Source organism: Rhinolophus hipposideros (genome assembly GCF_964194185.1).
Source record: "Rhinolophus hipposideros genome assembly, chromosome: 10".
In the NCBI taxonomy this organism is placed as follows: domain Eukaryota; kingdom Metazoa; phylum Chordata; class Mammalia; order Chiroptera; family Rhinolophidae; genus Rhinolophus; species Rhinolophus hipposideros.
The window spans coordinates 25,898,400-25,917,858 of record NC_138056.1 but is presented as its reverse complement, the minus strand read 5'-3'; the positions used below and the strand labels follow the sequence as shown (position 1 = coordinate 25,917,858).

The following is a 19,459-nucleotide window of genomic DNA, read 5'->3' as shown; positions in this document are numbered from 1 at the left end:
CACTGGTCTCTGTTTAGGGTCTCCCCTCATTCTGTGCCCTGAACACTGGCTCCAGGCAGTAAGCTGGGGTCACTGTAGGACTTACCTTATTTGTTTCTCTTCTCTCAGGGATCACAATTCTGTATTGCCTGTTGTCCCATATCTGAAAACAGCTTCCAGGAGAAGGCAATCTGCAGAAGCAGAAGTCCACATATAATTGTTAAAACCTACATTAAAAAACTGAGTTGTGAACAGCAAAGCTTCTTGAAAATTTTCTTTCTCATAACTGTTTATACCCATTCCTTAACTGAGTATATTCTGGCTTCTACCCTCCACTTCACTGAAAGAGTTCTTATCACACCATCTATTATCACCTTATTACTATAGCTGAAGAATACATTATAGTGCTTTTCTTACTTGACCTTAGGGTTATGCTATCCGATGTGGTAACCACTAGCCACAGGTAGTTACTAAGTACCTGAAATGTGTACCTCCAAATCGAGAGGTACTAGAGATATAAAATACACACCCTATTTCTAAGACAGTATGAAAAAAAATGATATAACATACTTTATTAACAATTTTATATTAATTACATGGTAAAATCATGTTTTAGATGAATTGGGTTAAACAAAATATATGTATAAAATTAATTTCACCTATTTCTTTTTACCTTTCTAGTACTGCTACTAGAAAATTTACAACTACATATGTGACTCTCATTATACGTCTAATGGCCAGTACTAGTCTACAGCCACTTCTTGTACTGATAGAACCCTACTGTCAACTCTCTCGTTCCTTGGTATGTGGGATTCTGCTCTTTCCTAGTTTTCTGGCTACCTCGCTGTCTGCTCCTTCTCAGACTCCTTCTCTGAGACCGAAATCTATCGTTTACAAATTTTAGCATGCTGCAAGATTGCCTAATTGTTTGCCAAAAGTGCAGATTCTTGGAATGTATCTGTAGAGATTCTGATCTAGTCCTAACATTTACCAAAACTCTGATCTTCAGCTCAAATTCCTCTCACCTCCTGCCTCTTCTTTCCAACTGCCTACTGCAAATCTTCACTTGGATGTCTTAGACTTCACATAGCCAGCATTGAATTCCTTGTTTCTGTTCCCCCTACCCATTTCTTTTGTCCTCCCAGTTACCCAAGCTAGGACCCTAAAATCCTTCTCTCCTTTTTCCTCACACCCATATCTAATCAGTTATACAATCTAACTAAATCTACTTGCTTAACTTCTATCCTCTCTATGCTTTCTTAACTCCCCTAGTTTGAGGTGTGTCAGTCTTGGCACCACTGAAAGTTTGAACCAGATCATTCTTTTGTGAGGGGTTGTCTTATGCATTGTAGGATATTTAGCAGCTTTCCTGTCCTCACCCCATCAGATATCACCAGCACCTCCTAGCTGGAACAACAAAAAATGTCTCCAGACATTACCAAATGTCTTGGGGTGGGGGAATCCCCTGTCACCCCCCAGAGAGCCACTGAGAGCCACATAGGCCCTCATTATTAATCACCTGCATTAGGGCAAGAAATCCCACTTGGCCCTTCTGTCCTGTATTGTACCTCTTCCCTATTCTCCACACTCCTTAGCTTTACAGTTTACTTCATAATAAAATTCAGTATCTCTAATATGGCATGAAAAGGGCATTATCTGTTCTCTACTTACGTCTCCAGCTTCCCACTCCAGCTATCCTGAATTCCTTACAGTTTTCTTAAGGATGAATGACAGTCATAAGAAGTGTTAGTCAGAAAATGTGTTAAAGACACGAGCAGCTTATGAGATAAATGCAAAAGGCCTAGGATGTTTTATATAGAGAATGTAAGCACATACTTTGCGAAACATAGGCAGAATTGTGTTAAATATACATAGTGAGTCAACTATAAGGCATGCCAAAGTTAAAATAAATTGAAAATATGATAAACTAGAGGGTCATTTATAGTCAAAAAGCGATGGAAAAACTACGCTATGCACAATTATGCAATCTCTGGGATGACAGCTACGTCACCACTAAATCAGCCATTCATCGGTGACATTTAGTACAGTCTCATACATGCTCTATACCAAAAAAAAAAAAAAAAAAAAAAAAAGCAAATAAACCCATGTCTGCCAGCCATGTCTGTTGAGGCTAATTAGTAATTAGGAAGGTCTGGTTGTGGCCAGGCATGTTTCTCTGTGCCTAAGCAACAGAGCAGGTGTGCGCTATTGGCCCAACGCACTTTCCACCCGGGGCCTCCTTGCTGTAACCTGAGCTCTGGTCCTCATAAGCATACCACCAGTGGAAAAGGCTGGTACGGCAGATTGAACACACGAACATCGCTTACCTCCTGATTCAGGTGATATGGCTTTTCCACTTATCCTTTTCTGCCTATCCCAAGTGTGTCAACTTACCCCAACTCTTTCCCCTTGCCTTTCACCGGGTGTTACAACTCATTCAACCCACCGTCTTATTCAAGCATCGTCATCTGGTCTGCGAACCTTCTGTTTCATTACCGCTAGGACAGCGTGCCCAGCAGTGCACTTGGAGGCCACATGGCATGGAGTTAGTTTTCCACCTGACAGCTCAAGTCAAGCATCCATCTCCTCTCAGAACACCCTGCTTTCCTCACTCTCACGTTAGGCGGTTCACATCCCGTGTTTCCATTAGGGCGTTTATCACACCAGACTACGATTCACTGTTTACTCCTCTCGGTTTTCTCCCTCGGGTCTACCAGCTCTTTGAGAGCAAGGATAAGTCTCAGTCTTCTGTCTCCTTATTACTTAGCAGCGCGTCGACCACAAAGATGACTACTGAAAGAACTCCCCCATGTGACCTCCTGCAGGGGGTGTCCCTTGTGTGTGCCTTTGTCCCATTCCCCGGTTCTAAGGCGGGTGTCATTTCCTGGGCTCCAAACCCCGCCTGGCTGCACAGACGCGTGGAGGTGGTGGAAGCACCACAGGCTCACTGCAGAGAACAAGGGACGCTAAGTGTGGCTAGCATTCCTAGCAGGCGTGGGCCTTGGCGGGCCGTATTTCCCCGTCTCACAGTGTTTTCACTCGGCGGGTTAGAAAACAATAGTGTGGGGGGCTCTTCCCTTCCACCTCCACCTGACAAGGTTGAAGGCTGCGACCCTTCACTAGACAGGGTCTTGTTGGAATATATTCGCTTGAAAGAAAACAACTCAACAAGAGGTGAGACTTTGACTAACGGGTCTGTCTTGAGATCCTTTTAACGCATTCATTCACTGCTCCTTCAGCGATTGGAAGGACTGGGGTGCAGACATGTGGCATCACGCACAGGCACAGGGATTTGCGAGTAGAATCCAAGCGAGGCAAATCTGTTTCTTGGAAGAGATGGCCCCAGGGACCAAGCAATTCCCTCACGTCCGAGAACAGACGGCAAAAGCGACCCCTCAGCGTCTGAAGCAACGATTGCCTCACCTAGAATCGTTCGCCCACTTACGCGGCCCCGCCCTTTCCGCCTCGTTGGCGGACCGGCTCCGTTCCGCTCTAGGCTTCTCCCAGGCCTCTCTCTATGGTAGCGCCGAGCCTCTCTAGCCCTCGCTCGCCGTCGTCTCAGTGGTCGCGCGGGGACCTGCGGGAAAAGCGGGTCGGCGAAGTCGCGGTGCGTGGATGCCGCTGCTGCGCGAACCCGAGCGGAAGAGAGTTCACGGTAAGCTGGAAAGGGCCGGGGGGAGGCTCTGGGAAGGAGCGAGGGCGTGGAGATGGGTCCCTGGGTAGGAAGAGGCACAGGCCGAGTTCCCGAGGCCGGTGAGAAGTGGGAGACGAGGCCCGGAAACGTGAGGGGGATTTTCAGCTGCGAGCCGGGGCCCCCGCAGCCCCTCGCCCTGCGGAGGACCGCTCAAGCCCCAGTTCCAAGTCCCAGCACAGTTTCTGTCGCGTCCGCGGCTGGTTGTCTTTTCTTCCGGACACATGGAGCTCTCAGTGCTACGGTTTATAGGCGTGTGCCGTTTAGATGAGGGCTCGTGTGGCCTTGCCCTCCGTGCACAGCTTCTCTTTCTCCGATTTTGTTCTTATTTTTGGAATCAGAGTCCTCCCAGCCCGGGATGTTTGGTTGAGGCCGGAGGCCGAGTAGTCGTTCGTTTATCCCGGTACCGTGAAAACAGTAAGTGCTCACTGGACGCCTCTGGTGGCTGGAATATTTCCATAGAGCCGTGAACTGGGGCCGTTATGCATGTGGTGGGAATCATTGCAGGATCCGGGGGCCCTAGTCACATTGATTTCGAGAGATGCAGCCGCCTGGGTGTGGAATCCTGGCAGTGTCTGAACGTGTGTTCATTTAAAAGGCTTTGTGAAATAGCTACTAAGTGTCAGGATTGTGCTAGAGAAGCTACAATGTTGGACCCACTGTGATTGCCTTCGCAGAGCTTCATGTGTAATGGAAAAAACTAACAAGTAACCAGCCTGGGATGAGTGCCCTGGAAAGGAAAGTTACTGTTTCACTTGGGTGGTAACAGAAAATGACTCCCTATAGGCTCCCGTCTTCCAACAGCTGAGAAACAAGAAAGATTTGGAAATTCACAGTGAGAGTGTGGGAACACAGGAAGGAGGACCTCAGACAATGCTATCTGGGTAAGACTCAGCCGCTAGGTGAAGACACTGTCTCAGTCTTGAAGGTTAAGATCACATTGTCTGACACAGAAAAAAAAACGAGGGCTTTCTGAGCAAAGCGGACAACACAAAGGCACACAGTGTACGAGAACTTTGCAGGTACTGTAGTTCGACCTGGAGTGTGTGGCATTTGGAACAAGTCGTGCCGTGCGGAAGAGCCCAGACTTGATTTTCTAGGAAGAGGTAAAAGTGTTTTCTACATAATGGTTACGGTTCAGTTTCACAGTCACTTACTCAACATCCACAGTGTGAACAAGTAGTTGTTTGACAATTTGGCCACATCCAGAATAAGGTAGAATGAGGAGAGCTTTGCTCATTCCTCTTGGTCTGGCAACAAGAAGTCCCTCCTCGGTTTTCTTAAAGACTAAAGAAATAATGAGAAATTGCAAATGAGGTTTACATTTTTCCAAAAATGATCTGAAAGTACACTGGACAAAGCATTAAAAAAATCTGAGGGGAGTGCGTTAGGTGAGTAAATCCCGTGTTTCCCCGAAAATAAGACCTAACCGGAAAATAAGCCCTAGCATGCTTTTTCAGGATGACATCCCCTGAACATAAGCCCTAATGCGTCTTTTGGAGCAACGCTTAATATAAGAGCCAGTCTTATTTTCTGGGAAACACGGTCATTCGTACCAAATTAACAGGGATTCTTTACATGAAGTGAAATTACAGTAAGTTTGTTTTTTTTTAATTCAGTAAATTCTTGAGTGTCTATCAGCTATTTTGCTAGGCTTCTTAACTAGAGCTCTCCACTTAAGTTTCTGCATCTGTAAATGGGAATGATAGGAACTCAAAGTTGTTGTAAAGATTAATGAGATGATGTGTGTGCTTATCATTGGGTTTTGCCCTTATTATAAATCTTTCAAATGGTACCATGGACTCTATTTTTGTTTCAAATTCTTTTTACCTTTCTTATTGGGCCTGGGCCTTCTTGAGAATTGAGACTATCTCATGTTGACTCATTAACCCTTCTGTGAGTTCCTATTCACATGTAGTATTTGAAGATAATAGACAAAAAATAATTGACAGTTGGAAATAGTTGACTTGTATGTGTGGGCCCATAAGTAAAGCTGCTGATTTGCATAGTAGAAGTAGATGAGATTATTTTCATTAAATAAGAGATAACCTAGAAAATGCTTTATAAATTACAAGACCCTATACTTTACCGCTTCCTCAAAAAGTTACTTTCCATGAAAGGAAATTGCTTTCAGGAGTTGACCTAAAAAAAATTCTGTAAAGTTTTCTTTTGGTTAAGCTACCTCTTAATATTACTTTTTTGCACTAATTAGTAGGAGACTGGTGACAAAGTAAAAAGCTGTGTTAGTGAGAAATCAACATGTTGGAACTTATTATTGCCACACGTCCTCTAAAATTTGGGGGAAGAAAGTAATCTGCACTTCGTTTTGTTATTGTTTTAGGACAGTTTCATTTTAAACTGAGCAGGTTCTATAATTTGTTCATAGGGAGTTCAGCTTTCTTTAAACAACAGGTGGAGCATGATGTGAAGCTGAAATAAAAGAAAGATCCTTGCTTATTGGATGATGCAAAAAAAAAACAAAAAAACAAAAAAAAAAGCATAGTAAATGAGGTTGCCAGAATTAGCAAATAAAAATACAGGATGCCCAGTTAAAATTGAATTTCCGACAAACAACTAATTACTTTTTAGCACTATTTGGGATATAATTAAAATGAAAATTATTTTTCATTATCTAAAATTCAAATTTAACTGAGCATTCTGTATTTTATCCGGAAATTCCAGTAGTAAATAATTCTAACCCCACAGTGACACCTAATGGATGGTGGATGCTTAGAAAATAGTATAATAATTGTTCAGTTTAATTCCTTTAAGGGTTCCTCCAAAAATTACAGTACTCAGAAGTATGCCCAGAACTCCAAATGTTTGGAAGCCACTGTTTACCAGGAGAGAATGTTTTCAAAGACTGAGTGTTATGGGTGACTTGAAGAAAAAATGATTTTAACTCTATACTTTCCAGCTAAGAGTCCAGGTTCATAGTAGTTTAAGATTAATTAAAGAGTTGATACCTATAGAAGATGCCCAAGTAAATACTAGAAACACTGAGGTAATAGGAGTTAATTAATTATATTTCCAAGTTCCCAAAGGAATCTTAAGATTGCTTAAAAATAGGTATTGAACTTCACTGGCACAGTTTACATAGTCTGCTTATAAACTCTTGTGAACTATAGTAATGTAGCCCAGATTAAAGGAACAGAACCCCCAGCAGCCAAGGAGAATAATTCTCTAATGGGTAAAAATATTACTATTGTTAGATAAAATTTCTAAAATAAATTTTCTAAGTCACAAGATGCTTTTCTTATCAAATGTTGTCAGGGTAGCTCGTCTTTTAATACTAAGAACTAGTCTTACATTCCAAAAATTATAGATTAGTTGCTACAAATTGATGCTAGAGTTGATTTGTAGTTATCTACAAATATAAAGACTCTACTGCATTAACAAGCATTAGCAGTTTCCATAGTGGGGGATAATTAATCAAGTTTTTTTTATACTGACTATGAAGAAAGGTCAGAGCCAGATTTGGGTCCCATATCTGCTACGGTACAGTACAGCATAGTTTGTTGTGTAACAGTATCTCTGGCTTCTTGTTTTTCCACTCCTTAATTTATTTTAACCCACTTTTTTCTTCTTTTTTTTTTTTTTTTTTTTTTGCGTGTTTATGGAGACCTGGACAACGGGGCTCAGCAGTGGACACCGTCTTTGTCTTCATAGAGAGGGACACACATACACAGAAGGATCCAGACAAAGCCCAAGGGACAGAGAAAAGGAATAGCAAGGCTGAGGTGTGCTCTGAAGGTCATGCACAGGGTTCTAGAATGGAGACTAAGTGGGGGGGTTATGTAAATAGGGGGCTCAGAATGTATCTCTAAGGAGGGGACATTTAATGGATGTCAGTAGATGAGACAGAAGGCTTCTGGAAAGGCCGCATGTGGCAGCAACTGCGTGGACAAGGGCCCAAGGGTGGAGAGGTGAGTGCATTTAGCAGGAGCGAGAGGCTGTGGTCCTTACACATTTCTCTCCTTTAGTCCTTGCATCAATTTAAGTACAGGGGCCTACCTCAAAGATGACCCAAAGCCAGGGGCAGAGTGGTGTACACAAGCTTTCCAATGACAGCCTGCAGATCAGTAGCCAGGAAAAACGATTAGGGAGCTTTTAGAAGCTGCTGCTCTGTCTGGATTCCTCGCTGCGTCTGGACACCAAGTCTGGGCTATTTCATGCCAGGCAGCTCCGCCTCAAAGTATTGTGGGCATGTTAACGTTCCAGTTTGGAAATTGGGGGCTGCTATGTACTTCTGTCCTCAATGTTTTAGCCTTCCCCTCTCCAGCCACCCCCATCTCAATCCCCCCCTCCCTGTGTACTCTCCATCTTCTATTGTTGGGACCTATCTCCCAGTGGGTTCTGGGTGCCCTGTCTGTCGGTTCCTGAGTTTCAGACCCAGTGCCTGATGCATGGCTGACTTCCAGCATGCCTTTCGGAAATGAGGAATGAAGGAGTATGATACGCATGCCCCTTTCTCGGTCACCTCCACCCCTCTCCCTGTCCAGCCCCACCCCCCAACCCCCAAGGCTTCATTCTTAGGCTCCTTTTTGCACCAGGCAGAGAAGGAGCATGGAGAGAACACATGAGCCATCTGGGCCTTTCCTAGGTCCCCACACACACTCCTTCTCCCTCTGCCTTGGAAGCCATCACTGCCTTAACCCACTTTAAAAAAAAATCTAATTATTTGTATGATACAAGCCATTTTATGTGATGTCATTGGGACCTATACTTAGTTAAATTTTAAAAGTTGGTTAAAATAGAATAAAAGAAGATAAATATACTCTTTTAAACAGCTTAAAAGTTTTAAGTTAAAATGTTCAGTAACCTTTTTATTGTAGTTTTTAACTTTTAAATTTAGCATTTTAACTTAAAATATTTATTGGCCATTTTTTTATTACATGAGGCCAGAGTCTATTCTTTATATGTGGTTTTACTGATTACAATTTCTCTCTGCAGAAAACACATCAGAAAGTATCTTTTAAGATTTCTAACCAGTTTTTGAACATGAAGCAAAGCTTGTAAAAACACTTGCAAGATTGCAGAATCCTAGATATTTCAATACCTCGCCATCACCCAGATTTCAGTTTTTTGTATCTATTTTCATCATCAGTTTTTTTTTTAGTAACTTGCATTTGTGGAATTTCTCTTAAGAATTCAACTATGTATTTATATTTGTTTTGAAAAATAGTTATGAAAGAGTTTAACATATGGAAAGTGACAAAACACTTGTGTACATTCCACCAAGTCTTATCTTCTGTAAATCTCAAAAAAAAGTTTCTTCTTCCTTAGAAGTATCCACAAATTTGGTATTTGTTACTCTCATGTATATTTTAGTATGTATTTATGTTTTCATCCATAAACAATGTATACTATTTCAAGTGTGTTTAAAATTTTACACAAATGATACACTATATGTATAACCTTTTACAACTTTTTTTATAGATTGTCTTTGAGATTTATCCAAGTTGATACAGGTAATTCATGCAGTTTATTCAACAATTTCTTGTCCTTTGGAATTAGGTTATTTCCAGTTTTTCACTGTCAAAAACTGTGAATACTAAATGTCTTTGTATATATAATTTGTGCTCATATGTGACATATATTTCTCTAATACAGACACCTAGAACTAAAAGTGCAAGGTTCTGTGCCAAAGGGCAGGGGGTATACAGTTTTGGAGAAATTGCACACAACACTCTAAAGCAGTTGCAGCAATTTACTTCCTACCAATGTATAAGAAGCATATAAAAGTTGGCCACATTTTAGCGAGCACTGGGTTGTCAGATTTTTAAATTTTTGCCAGGTTAATGCTTGAGAAATGATATTTGATTTGCATTTTCCTGATAACTAAGAGGTTGAACATTTTCACATGCATTTATTGGCTATTTTGTTTTTTTCCTCTATGAATTGCCTATTTAATATTTGTTTAGTTTTCTAAGGGGTTCTTTGTTATTTTCTAATTGATTTGTAGAAGTCAGGATTTTTTCATATATTTGGGGTAATAATCCTAGCAACAGCTTTCAAGAGTGGCTTTTTTTTTCCTCCTTTAGAGTTATATAGAAATGTTTAATTTTTTTAAAAAAAGATTTTATTGGGGAAGGGGAACAGGACTTTATTGGGGGAACAGTACTTCAGGACTTTTTCCAAGTCAAGTTGTTGTCCTTTCAATCTCAGTTGTGGAGAGTGCCGTTCAGCTTCAAGTTGTCCTTTCAGTCTTAGTTGTAAAGGGTGCCGTTCAGCTTCAAGTTGTTGTCCTTTCAGTCTTAGTTGTGGAGGGCGCAGCTCAGGTCCAGGTCCAGTTGCCGTTGCTAGTTGCAGGGGGCACAGCCCACCATCCCTTGAGGGAGTCAAACCGGCAACCTTGCGGTTGAGAGGACGCGCCCCAACCAACTGAGCCATCCAGCGGCTCAGCGGCAGCTCAGCTCAAGGTGCCGTGTTCAATCTTAGTTGCAGGGGGCACTGCCCACCATCCCTTGCGGGACTCGAGGAATTGAACCGGCAACCTTGTGGTTGAGAGCCTACTGGCTCATGTGGGAATCGAGCCGGCAGCCTTCGGGGTTAGGAGCATGGAGCTCTAACCGCCTGAGCCATAGGGCCGGCCTGAAATGTTTGATTTTGACATATAGTGAAATGTATCGATCTTTTTATCTGATATGTGCTTTCTTCTTTGAGAAATTCTTCTTTACCCCAGTGTCACAAAGTCTTCTATTTTTTTTTTTGTAAACACTGTTAGTTTTTCTTTTCATGTTTAATTCTTTAATCCATCTGGAATTGATTTATGTTTGTCAGAAAGAAATCTTATTCTGCCTTTTCTCACATAGTTAGGCAATTTTCCAAGAATTTTTTAATAAATCCTTCTTTCATTAATGTGTAATGCCCATTGATTTATAATACCGTATGTCATACACCTTCATCTTTTCATGGATCTGTTTTTCTGTATTATGCCAATACTACAGTTTTACTTACAATAGCTTTATAGTAAAAAAATACTTTGTTTTCTTTCATGATTATCTAGGTTTACTTGGACCTGTACTGTTCCATATAACCAGATTGCTAAATTCCATGGGGGAGTGGGTGGAATATCTGATGGTATTTTGATTATAAGTGGATTTATAGATAAATCCTGGAGAATTGACATATTTACTGTTGTTAGACTTCCAAAAACGTATTTCTACATTTATTAAAAGTATCTTTTTTGCTTTTCTGGTTTGATCATTTTATCCATAAAAGTCTTTCGTGTCTCTTGTAAGATTTATATATTTTGTAAGGTATCTAAAGTACTTGGTTTTCAGTATCCTTGTTGAATTATCTTGCTAGTTCTAATAGTTCATCTGCTAAACTTGTATTTTCCATGTAGATATTTATATCATCTTCGAGTAATGTTTCTTGTTACTTTCTTTTTAATCCTTACACTTTTTAATACGGTATTAAATGGAAGCTGTGATAGCAGGTACTGTGTAGTTCTAACTTTACAGGGAATAATGTTTATTGTAGGTTTTTAGTAAATATCTCTCTATTCCTTGCTGGATAAGAGTTTTCTTTCTGTTAAGCAGGCATTGAATTTTATCAAATGCTTTCTCAGTTTCCCAGATAAAAATTTGTGATATAAATCATACAAATCTGACTTTAATGTTTTCTCTAGGGTGATAACCACGTGACTTATTAGAGATCGCTAGACAAAATCAAACGGGAAATTTGCTGGAATCAAGAATGATGGATCCATGTTCAGTTGGAGTCCAGCTTCGTATCACAAACGAGTGCCATAAAACCTACTATACTCGTCACACAGGTTTCAAGACTTTGCAAGAATTGTCATCAAATGATATGCTTTTACTTCAACTGAGGACTGGAATGACACTTTCTGGGAACAATACAATTTGCTTTCATCATGCAAAAATTTACATTGATAGATTTGAGGATTTGCAGAAGTCATGTTGTGATCCATTTAACATACACAAAAAACTAGCCAAAAAAAATTTGCATGTAATTGACTTAGATGATGCCACTTTTCTGAGCGCAAAATTTGGCAGACAGCTGGTACCTGGTTGGAAGCTTTGTCCCAAATGTACGCAGATCATCAATGGAAGTGTGGATGTTGACTCTGAAGACCGGCAGAGGAGAAAACCTGACTCAGATGTGTGTATAGTAGTCGTTGCCCTGCTCTGCTACTTCTGCAACGTAGGGTTTTGCTTAACTCTAAGGAAATCATATTTACTTATTATTTATTATACTAATGAGCATGCAGCAAGTATAAAGTTGGGGAGGAGAAAATAAATGTTTCTAAATGTTTCCATATACCCAGATTGGATGATAAAGAAAGTAGGCTTAGTAACAGAATAACATAATATGCCCAAGACTCAAGCTGTAACTCCTAGGGCTAAGACATTAGGAGTGGCTTTTAGAACATTCTGGCAAAGCCAGGACTTAACTATCTTAGTTTCTTTTCTGATACCAAAATAAACACAGTGGGACATGCCAGCCAGCAAGGGTCTATGTATAGCAGGATTAATTCCTCTTTTTATGTAGGACTTGAAGATTACTGCTTTAACAGAAACATGAGAGAAGTGACTGGAAATAGTTGTTTCTTATTTCAATCTTTTTCCTCTGGCATTATCTCATTCTTGTTTAGGTTTTTAAGATGCCTGTGAGTTTCCTTTGCTTCTGGTTCTGAAATTTTACTTGGTATGGTTAAGGCTAATTTTAGGATTTCCTACGGTCAAAAAGCATACATTTTGACCGTGTAAGAATTAAATAGTTTATAACTCTTCCTTATTCACATGCCTACATTCAAATTATTTAACCATATCAGAACAATTTAAGATTTCATAAAGCAATCTTTGGTGTAGAACAAGGACAAGTATATAAAAAGGAGCCCTTCTCAAAATTTCTACTTAAAACCAATTTATAATTATTGCTGCTGGGATATTTTTCTCAATTTGCCCTTACATTATATTAAACCAAATTAAAAGATAATTAAAAATTCAAATTACATGCAGTGCTTTCCTTTTGTTCTCCCCTCAGGGACATCTCCAGGACCCACTGTAATCTGGCAGTTCACACTAGGTACTCGCTACTGTCCCTTAAGATATCTTCTCCACTTTATGCATTCTTGTGGAATATATCACTTAAAGCTTTTCTCCCCCAAGTAACAAACTTGAACTCTTAACCATCAAAGTTTTGTTTTACTAAAGCTTTTGAAAAAAGATTTTACTACATTTCAGGACTTGAAACCATGTTACTTTTTTGCTTTTTAAAATATATGTAGTAATAATATAATAGAATCCTTTTAAGGACTCAGGATCATTATTAGGAACTTCAGTTCTATGCCACTGGGTTATAAAGCAGTTTTTCCGACTTCTCTCCCTGTTGGAAGCCACCATTGCAATTTTCACCATGCTTGTCCTGCCCTCCTAACGTGCCAGAGACTAAAATTGGATAATGAAAATATTAAGTAAATTAACCAACAAACTTTGAATACCGTGGAGGGCTATGTAAATTTTATTGCAGTTGGGCTCTAAAATGTATTTTTTGTGAGTTCCAGATTGTCTGGAACCTTCAAGGATAATCTGCATTGGCACTACGTGAAAGATTAATATGACCTAATGTCAAGATTTCAGTTGATAATTTGTTTACCTTTTTTCAGGGAAGAACTGCTAAAGCTTTGAGGTCATTACAATTTGCAAACCCAGGAAAGCAAACTGAATTTGCTCCAGAAACTGGTAAAAGAGAAAAAAGAAGGCTTACAAAGAATGCATCCGCTGGTTCAGACAGGTAGGCTATTAGTTACTTAAGGCATATGTTAACTTGCTGTTTCACATCTGTATTGTACCCCCATATTTCTCTTAAGTTCTGAATTTTGAGTAAATATTTTAAATTAGATAATCTGAAATTCGTAAGAAGCCCTTTTTATGAGAACCTCATAAAAAAATTAAGGGATCTTTTTCAACTCTAAAAAATTTGTTTCTAAGAAAATATCAATGAAGTGAATAGGAATTAGAATTTTGTCATGAGAATTAAAATAATTCAAACAAATTATACTTAGAATTAAAGCAATTGAACTTTTTGAAAAGTATTAACATTATGTAATTGGTGTATCTGCTCAATGAGTAGTGGCTAAAAAGTGAATTTTATAAGAATGCAAGGTTGCTTTTTAATTTTTATAGGTATGAAATAGAAATAGTTATTGTGTAGTCAAGAGAAAAAATGAGAAAACTAAATTGTTTAGAATATGACTTTAAATTAAGCATTTCTAAAATATAAATTGACAAAGAAATGTTAGTTTAATCACTCAAAATTTTCTATATATGTCGTTTATTCCATTTGTTAAGGTTTTCAATTGAGTCACTTAAGTATTTTTAGACCATATTTGCTAGAGTTCATTAAAGAACAAGAAATAAGTTAATTGCAGTATAAAAGCCAATAGGATAGTATACTGTAATAAAAATAAAAGTATGTTCGTAAAGAGATTGGTAGCCAATAAAACATATCTCTGTTAACTAGCCATTCGTTTTTTTTTGTTTTTTGTTTTTTGTTGTTTTTTAAGGTAAGAGGAAGATACTTTCAACAGATAATATATTATTTTTTGGACAAAGTTCTTGTCCATTCCTTTGCTGAGTTGATTTTTAAATGGACTTTGAGAGGCATATTCAGGCTTTTTGTATTTGTCTCAACACTTTAGGGTGAGGTCTCCTAACGTTGGAATTCAGTACTAACTAGAGTAGCCTTGAGTCTGGTGAAATCCAATTTGGCAGGATTTCATCCTGCATTCAACATATTTTATCTTCTTAATTTTTTTTCATCATTTTCAATCAAATATTCAAAATGCTATATTTGTGAGGTGTAATTCAGCTTGTGTTTACTTTACAGACAAGTGATACCAGCAAAGAGTAAGGTCTATGATAGCCAGGGCCTCCTCATTTTCAGCGGGATGGACCTCTGCGACTGCCTTGATGAAGACTGCTTAGGATGCTTCTATGCATGTCCTGCCTGTGGTTCTACCAAGTGTGGGGCTGAATGTCGCTGTGACCGCAAGTGGCTGTACGAGCAGATTGAAATCGAAGGAGGAGAAATCATTCATAATAAACATGCTGGATAATTTGTGGTATCAGACGTAGGATCTTTAAAGGTCCTTTCTCTGTTTCTAAAATTCTGTCATTTTGAGGTATATTTTAAAGTTGATTGCCAAGTGACAGAAATTTGAAATCTATCTCAACATGGACTCACCGTGTGCTAATACTGCATTTAGGGTGCTTTACGAGTCATGGTTTGATGTATATATAGATGGTCCATTACTCAGCAGTCAGCTCAAAGCCTGTCTGGGTCAATGTAAACAAGTATAGGCAGTTCTCGATTTGCACAATTCCCACATCCACACGTTTCAATGACAGTGATTTAGTTCACACCAGTTCCCTAACAGCACAGTTCAAATTTTAGTTACTACGGTATATTAACTGAGTAATGACATCAAGTGTAAATTTCCCTGCTAGCTCTTTGGTCCACAAGTCACTATGTAAGTAACAGATGTATTTCATGCTCAGTGACCAATCAAGTTACTTCTCTCAAATTCTGCTACTGATTGGTCACTGCACATCTATTAATCAGTTCACCCACAGCAAACTATGCAGTTGTGCTGTCTGTCACCCATGTGATATTTTATAAACAATGAAAAGAATTGGCCAACAAAGATGAGATTGCAGCGACAAAATGAAAAATTATATGCTAGAAGTGAGATTTGAATGAATTGAACATTAATGGAGCTGTAGAAGAAACCGCTGAGCGTGGGAATATTGACCCTGCGCCTTTCTGGAGCCTCTACAGACATAGCCAGAGGCGCTTAGTGAAGGCAGCTTACCAGCCTAGATGGGGAAAAGGGGCTGAGGAAGTGATGGTAAGACTTCACATTAAAGGAAATCACAGAAATATAACATTCAAAGTACAAATGATGAAATAGTGGAAACTTAACCCAGACTTAAAGGATTATGTCATTTTGCCATGGTATGGAAGAGATGCTTACCCAAATAAGTTATTTGACAAAAAAAGGCAAGCATTGTTTAAATTACACTTGATTGGTTGTTTTACAGTGAAATAACACTGATTCCCAGTGTTTCTAATATTTTAAATTACAGTGTACTAAATACTTTTATAATTTTTTATTACATTTTAACTGACAGTTTTTAATATTTTGACTAGATTTTTAAAACTCGTAGAACAAGCATAATTTTCCCCATTGATTATTAAGAAAGATGGCTTGGTCATTTTTTATGGTCCCACACTATCGTGCAAGACAAGGACTGCGTATAGCTAAGAACAGTGCCTACTTCAGGGAAAATTAATTTTGATACAAGTAAGCAGTTGATTGGTAAACTATTTGGGGAATAATCTACATATCTTAAGTGCTAAAATATGCTATTTTTGTCTCCCCAGTTAAACTTCAAATCGGTTATTAATATGGTGTACTATAAACCTTTCATTGTTTAGACCAGGCATTTTTGGTGAAAGTGTGTTCTTGGTGACAAAAGTCTGATTTCTACGTATAAAGCACGAATATACGAGTACATACAATACACGAACAGATATACATTAATTCCTTGGCATTAAAATCTTATAGGGTGTTGATTAGGATTAAAAAGTCTAAAAAAGGCTATTTAAAAAGGTAATAATTTTTTAAAAAGGTGGAGAAAGACTGGTTGAGACTATAAATTATTTGGAAATTGATTGAAATTTGATGTTGGAATTTGGGTGCTATTTGGAGGCTGGGGGTGACTAATAACTTCTCTGCTTTCTTTTTTTAAGACAGCTACTTGTCATTCTGTCTAAAATCTTTCATCATCTAGGATATTGCCACTAAGCTAGTTTTTTTTTTTTTGTCTTCCTTAAATATAGTACTTTAATCAAATGAGCTTTAAACAATTTGAAATATTTTTGTAGCTATTGAAACTATAAATTTACACAGCCAGTTTTATTGAATTGACCAATAGAGGTTTATTTTTATTTCTGTACACTTTTGGTATCTCTTTAAAGTGATTGGTTTTACCTTGATGGAATGCCATTTTCAACCACAGAATTAAATGTCATTTTTAAGTTGTATTTGTTCACTGATCTAGTTATCAGAAGTACATTTAATCAATTTCAAAGCACTGGCAAAAAGAATATTTTAGCATTATATGCTTAAATCTGATGCTAGGTGTTTTTTTTTCTGAATTAAATATTTTTTTATACAGGATACAAACTCTAATTTTTTGATCCTATCATTTTTGTTGCTTTTAAGTGTGATTTAGTATATTTATTAGGCTCTTCATAGGGACAAATTAAAATTTGATTTTTTGTTTAAAACAGGAATATCTTTTCAATGGACTCAATGGCTTTAAAATTGTGATATTTCATCATTCCTTAGAACATTTCTGTTATTTTTAAGAGATAGTAGTTTTTCAAGGTAAAATTTCTTGAACAGTTTTGCTAATATTTGTTCATTATGCCTACTTAGGAGAGCAAATTTTGAGCATGCAAAGCATTTGCAGAGAAAGTTATGTCTGATTTAGAGTAGACTATAATAAAAACTGTTTTGGAAAATTTGTATCACAAGTCTACTTGCTGTTTTTAATATAAAATTTCAGAAATACAGAATACAACGAAACCGTCTACATACTTTTTATATTTTACATATGATTCAAGGTGGCTAAGTTATTTTAGAATGCTCTTTAAAAAGAAAAAGTTCTGTAAACACTTTTGCTATATGTGTCTCCTGGTGAAGTTTAATGTAAAGTCACAAACTTTGTGACAATGTCGGTCACAAATGTTAAAATAAAAATACATGTATATATTTGAATAAAATAAATGGCATCCCATGTGATCTTTTTCCTATCTAACCTTTTACAAATATAAGAAAATAGCTATTTCCCTTTGGAATAGTATATGTGAGATTCTCCTGTTTTTAAAATATTATATCTAGTTCTATATAACAAGCTGTTGTACAGCCTTGACAGCCTATTCCAAAACTGCTTTCCTGGCATAGATTCAACTGAGTAATTTTTAGCAGATGTATTTTGAAACATACATAGTTATATACATGTATAGAGTGATTTATTAATACAGAGAATATAACTTCAGTAAGTTTTAGCATGGTTCGTAACTTTTCGGAGGTCAAAGACCCCTGTGAGAACCTGATGAAAGCTATGAACTCTCTCCCCAGAAAAACACGTTGTGTCCTTCATGTTCAGAATTCCTAAACATGTATTGGAGCGCCTGAGTAATATGAAATATTCTGTAAACCAGGTGATTTTTTTTTTAAGCAAGGGTAACAAGTATAGCTTGGTTTGTAATACAGTGTTGAAGATGGTTTTTGTTGAACAAAATTGGAGCAGTTCAGTTCTTTGAAAGAGCTCTTTCTACGCTGAAAAATCAGATTCCACTCTAACCTCTTATTCTCACCCCTATCACCTCCAAAAAGGTAATTTACAAGTTAAGTAACAGTGTAGAAAACTGAGGTGTCTAACTGACTAAACTTTGGTAATTAGAGATTTTCTATTTCACTGTGGTTTCCCTGCTAGAAATAGCTTAACATCCTTGTACAATTTCATGTGACACTGTCTTAAGTTTTGCTGACATCTGCTGGTATTTTTGTGAAAATAAACTGCTGCTACTACTACTTAATGCTTAATCTTATCACATCTACACCACTGCACACTGGTAATTACATTGAAGTGGGATATTAAAAAAAAATCCTCAATGTAGAATGGGTTCACTTTTTAGGATTCTTAGGGCTTGCCCAGCAGTAGTCAAACCATGTTAAGTTTTTAAAGAATATGAGTGAGGATATGAAAATAGGCACTTTTGGGTTTCTTTACATTTATTTTTATAAAGGTGAGAGACTTGGAGAAATATGCTTTTACCTATGTTTTTTGTTTTGTTTTAATTAAACACTTCATTGAACATTTAGTTTGAATGGTGTAACAGACTTCTCTAGAGTATGTATCCCAACTTGCAGATTATTTGTGATGGGATTGTGAGAATTGACTCGTTTTTCCAAAATTTAATTTGTAGAAAATGAAGGATATTTACCAGATAAAGCAGATTATTAACTCTATTGGGTTAGTAATACAACATCTTTAAACGCAATTTGAAAATATTTAACTATAGTCCTATGAAGTTGCACAACTAAAATGTATTGTTTTTTTCCTCTTGAAACCATGAGGGAATAATTTCTTTGTGAAGCAATGATTAGAAACTTTAGTTTTCTCATTTCTTATCATTACAAGCAAACAAATATGTTTTATTAAAGAATTGCCATAATCTTCCTAGGCTATGGTTTTGAAATAAATGGGCTTATTAAAAATAAAATGTTTGCAAACATTGCCAAAATTGCCCAAACTCCCAACTTCCGCAACTAATAACGGAAAACAAAAGTTTTAGACTGCTGATTTTCATAATAAACATGCTGGATGATACTTTTATTTTTTTAACCCACTTCTTTTCAGAGGCACATTTTGAGATGAGGGCAAATTTTAATGAAATAAAAACCACACATTGGCTCAGGGTTGCAGAATCTTTGTCTTATCAAGAGAAACCAAGTTTGAAAAGTTTGTGTTTAAAAGGAGATCAGAAACAATTCAAAATGTGGATACTAGTTCTGTAAATGTCCCGTTGTTATCAACAATCAGTTAACATTGAACAATTTGATGAATCCAAATAAAATTTGTTTTAATTATATTCTGGTAGTTGAAATGTATGATTTGAACTTCAAGATAGTATTATAGTTATTTTAAAAGTCAAAATGGTTATTGGTAGCATAAATAAAGC

At 37.6% G+C, this 19,459-nt stretch overlaps 1 protein-coding gene across 8 annotated transcripts; it reads left to right on the top strand.

Moving 5' to 3' along the window:
• Positions 1-3,509: 3,509 nt before the first annotated feature.
• On the top strand, positions 3,510-18,308 carry ARL14EP (ARF like GTPase 14 effector protein). Of its 8 annotated transcripts, none has more exons than XM_081065113.1 (5): positions 3,540-3,634; positions 4,348-4,554; positions 11,307-11,800; positions 13,308-13,435; positions 14,531-18,308. In XM_081065113.1, exons 3-5 carry the CDS (start codon positions 11,375-11,377, stop codon positions 14,757-14,759), a joined length of 783 nt encoding a protein of 260 aa, XP_080921239.1. In that variant the 5' UTR covers positions 3,540-3,634; positions 4,348-4,554; positions 11,307-11,374; the 3' UTR covers positions 14,760-18,308. The 8 variants fall into 8 exon arrangements, with proteins under 8 accessions (XP_080921238.1, XP_080921234.1, XP_080921239.1 ...); XM_081065114.1 differs by lacking the exon at positions 4,348-4,554 and adding an exon at positions 4,012-4,087 and having other exon boundaries at positions 3,543-3,634; XM_081065115.1 differs by lacking the exons at positions 3,540-3,634; positions 4,348-4,554 and adding exons at positions 6,081-7,596; positions 9,110-9,141.
• The last annotated feature ends 1,151 nt before the right edge of the window (positions 18,309-19,459 follow it).

What these genes read in the sequence shown, in the direction of transcription:
- ARL14EP (XM_081065108.1), top strand. Translation starts at nt 11,375, where the DNA reads ATGATGGATCCATGTTCAGTTGGAGTCCAGCTTCGTATCACAAACGAG. An exon ending in TGCTCTGCTACTTCTGCAAC is followed by an intron (nt 11,843 to 13,307) that starts GTAGGGTTTTGC and finishes ACCTTTTTTCAG; the next exon opens with GGAAGAACTGCTAAAGCTTT. An exon ending in GCATCCGCTGGTTCAGACAG is followed by an intron (nt 13,436 to 14,530) that starts GTAGGCTATTAG and finishes TTTACTTTACAG; the next exon opens with ACAAGTGATACCAGCAAAGA.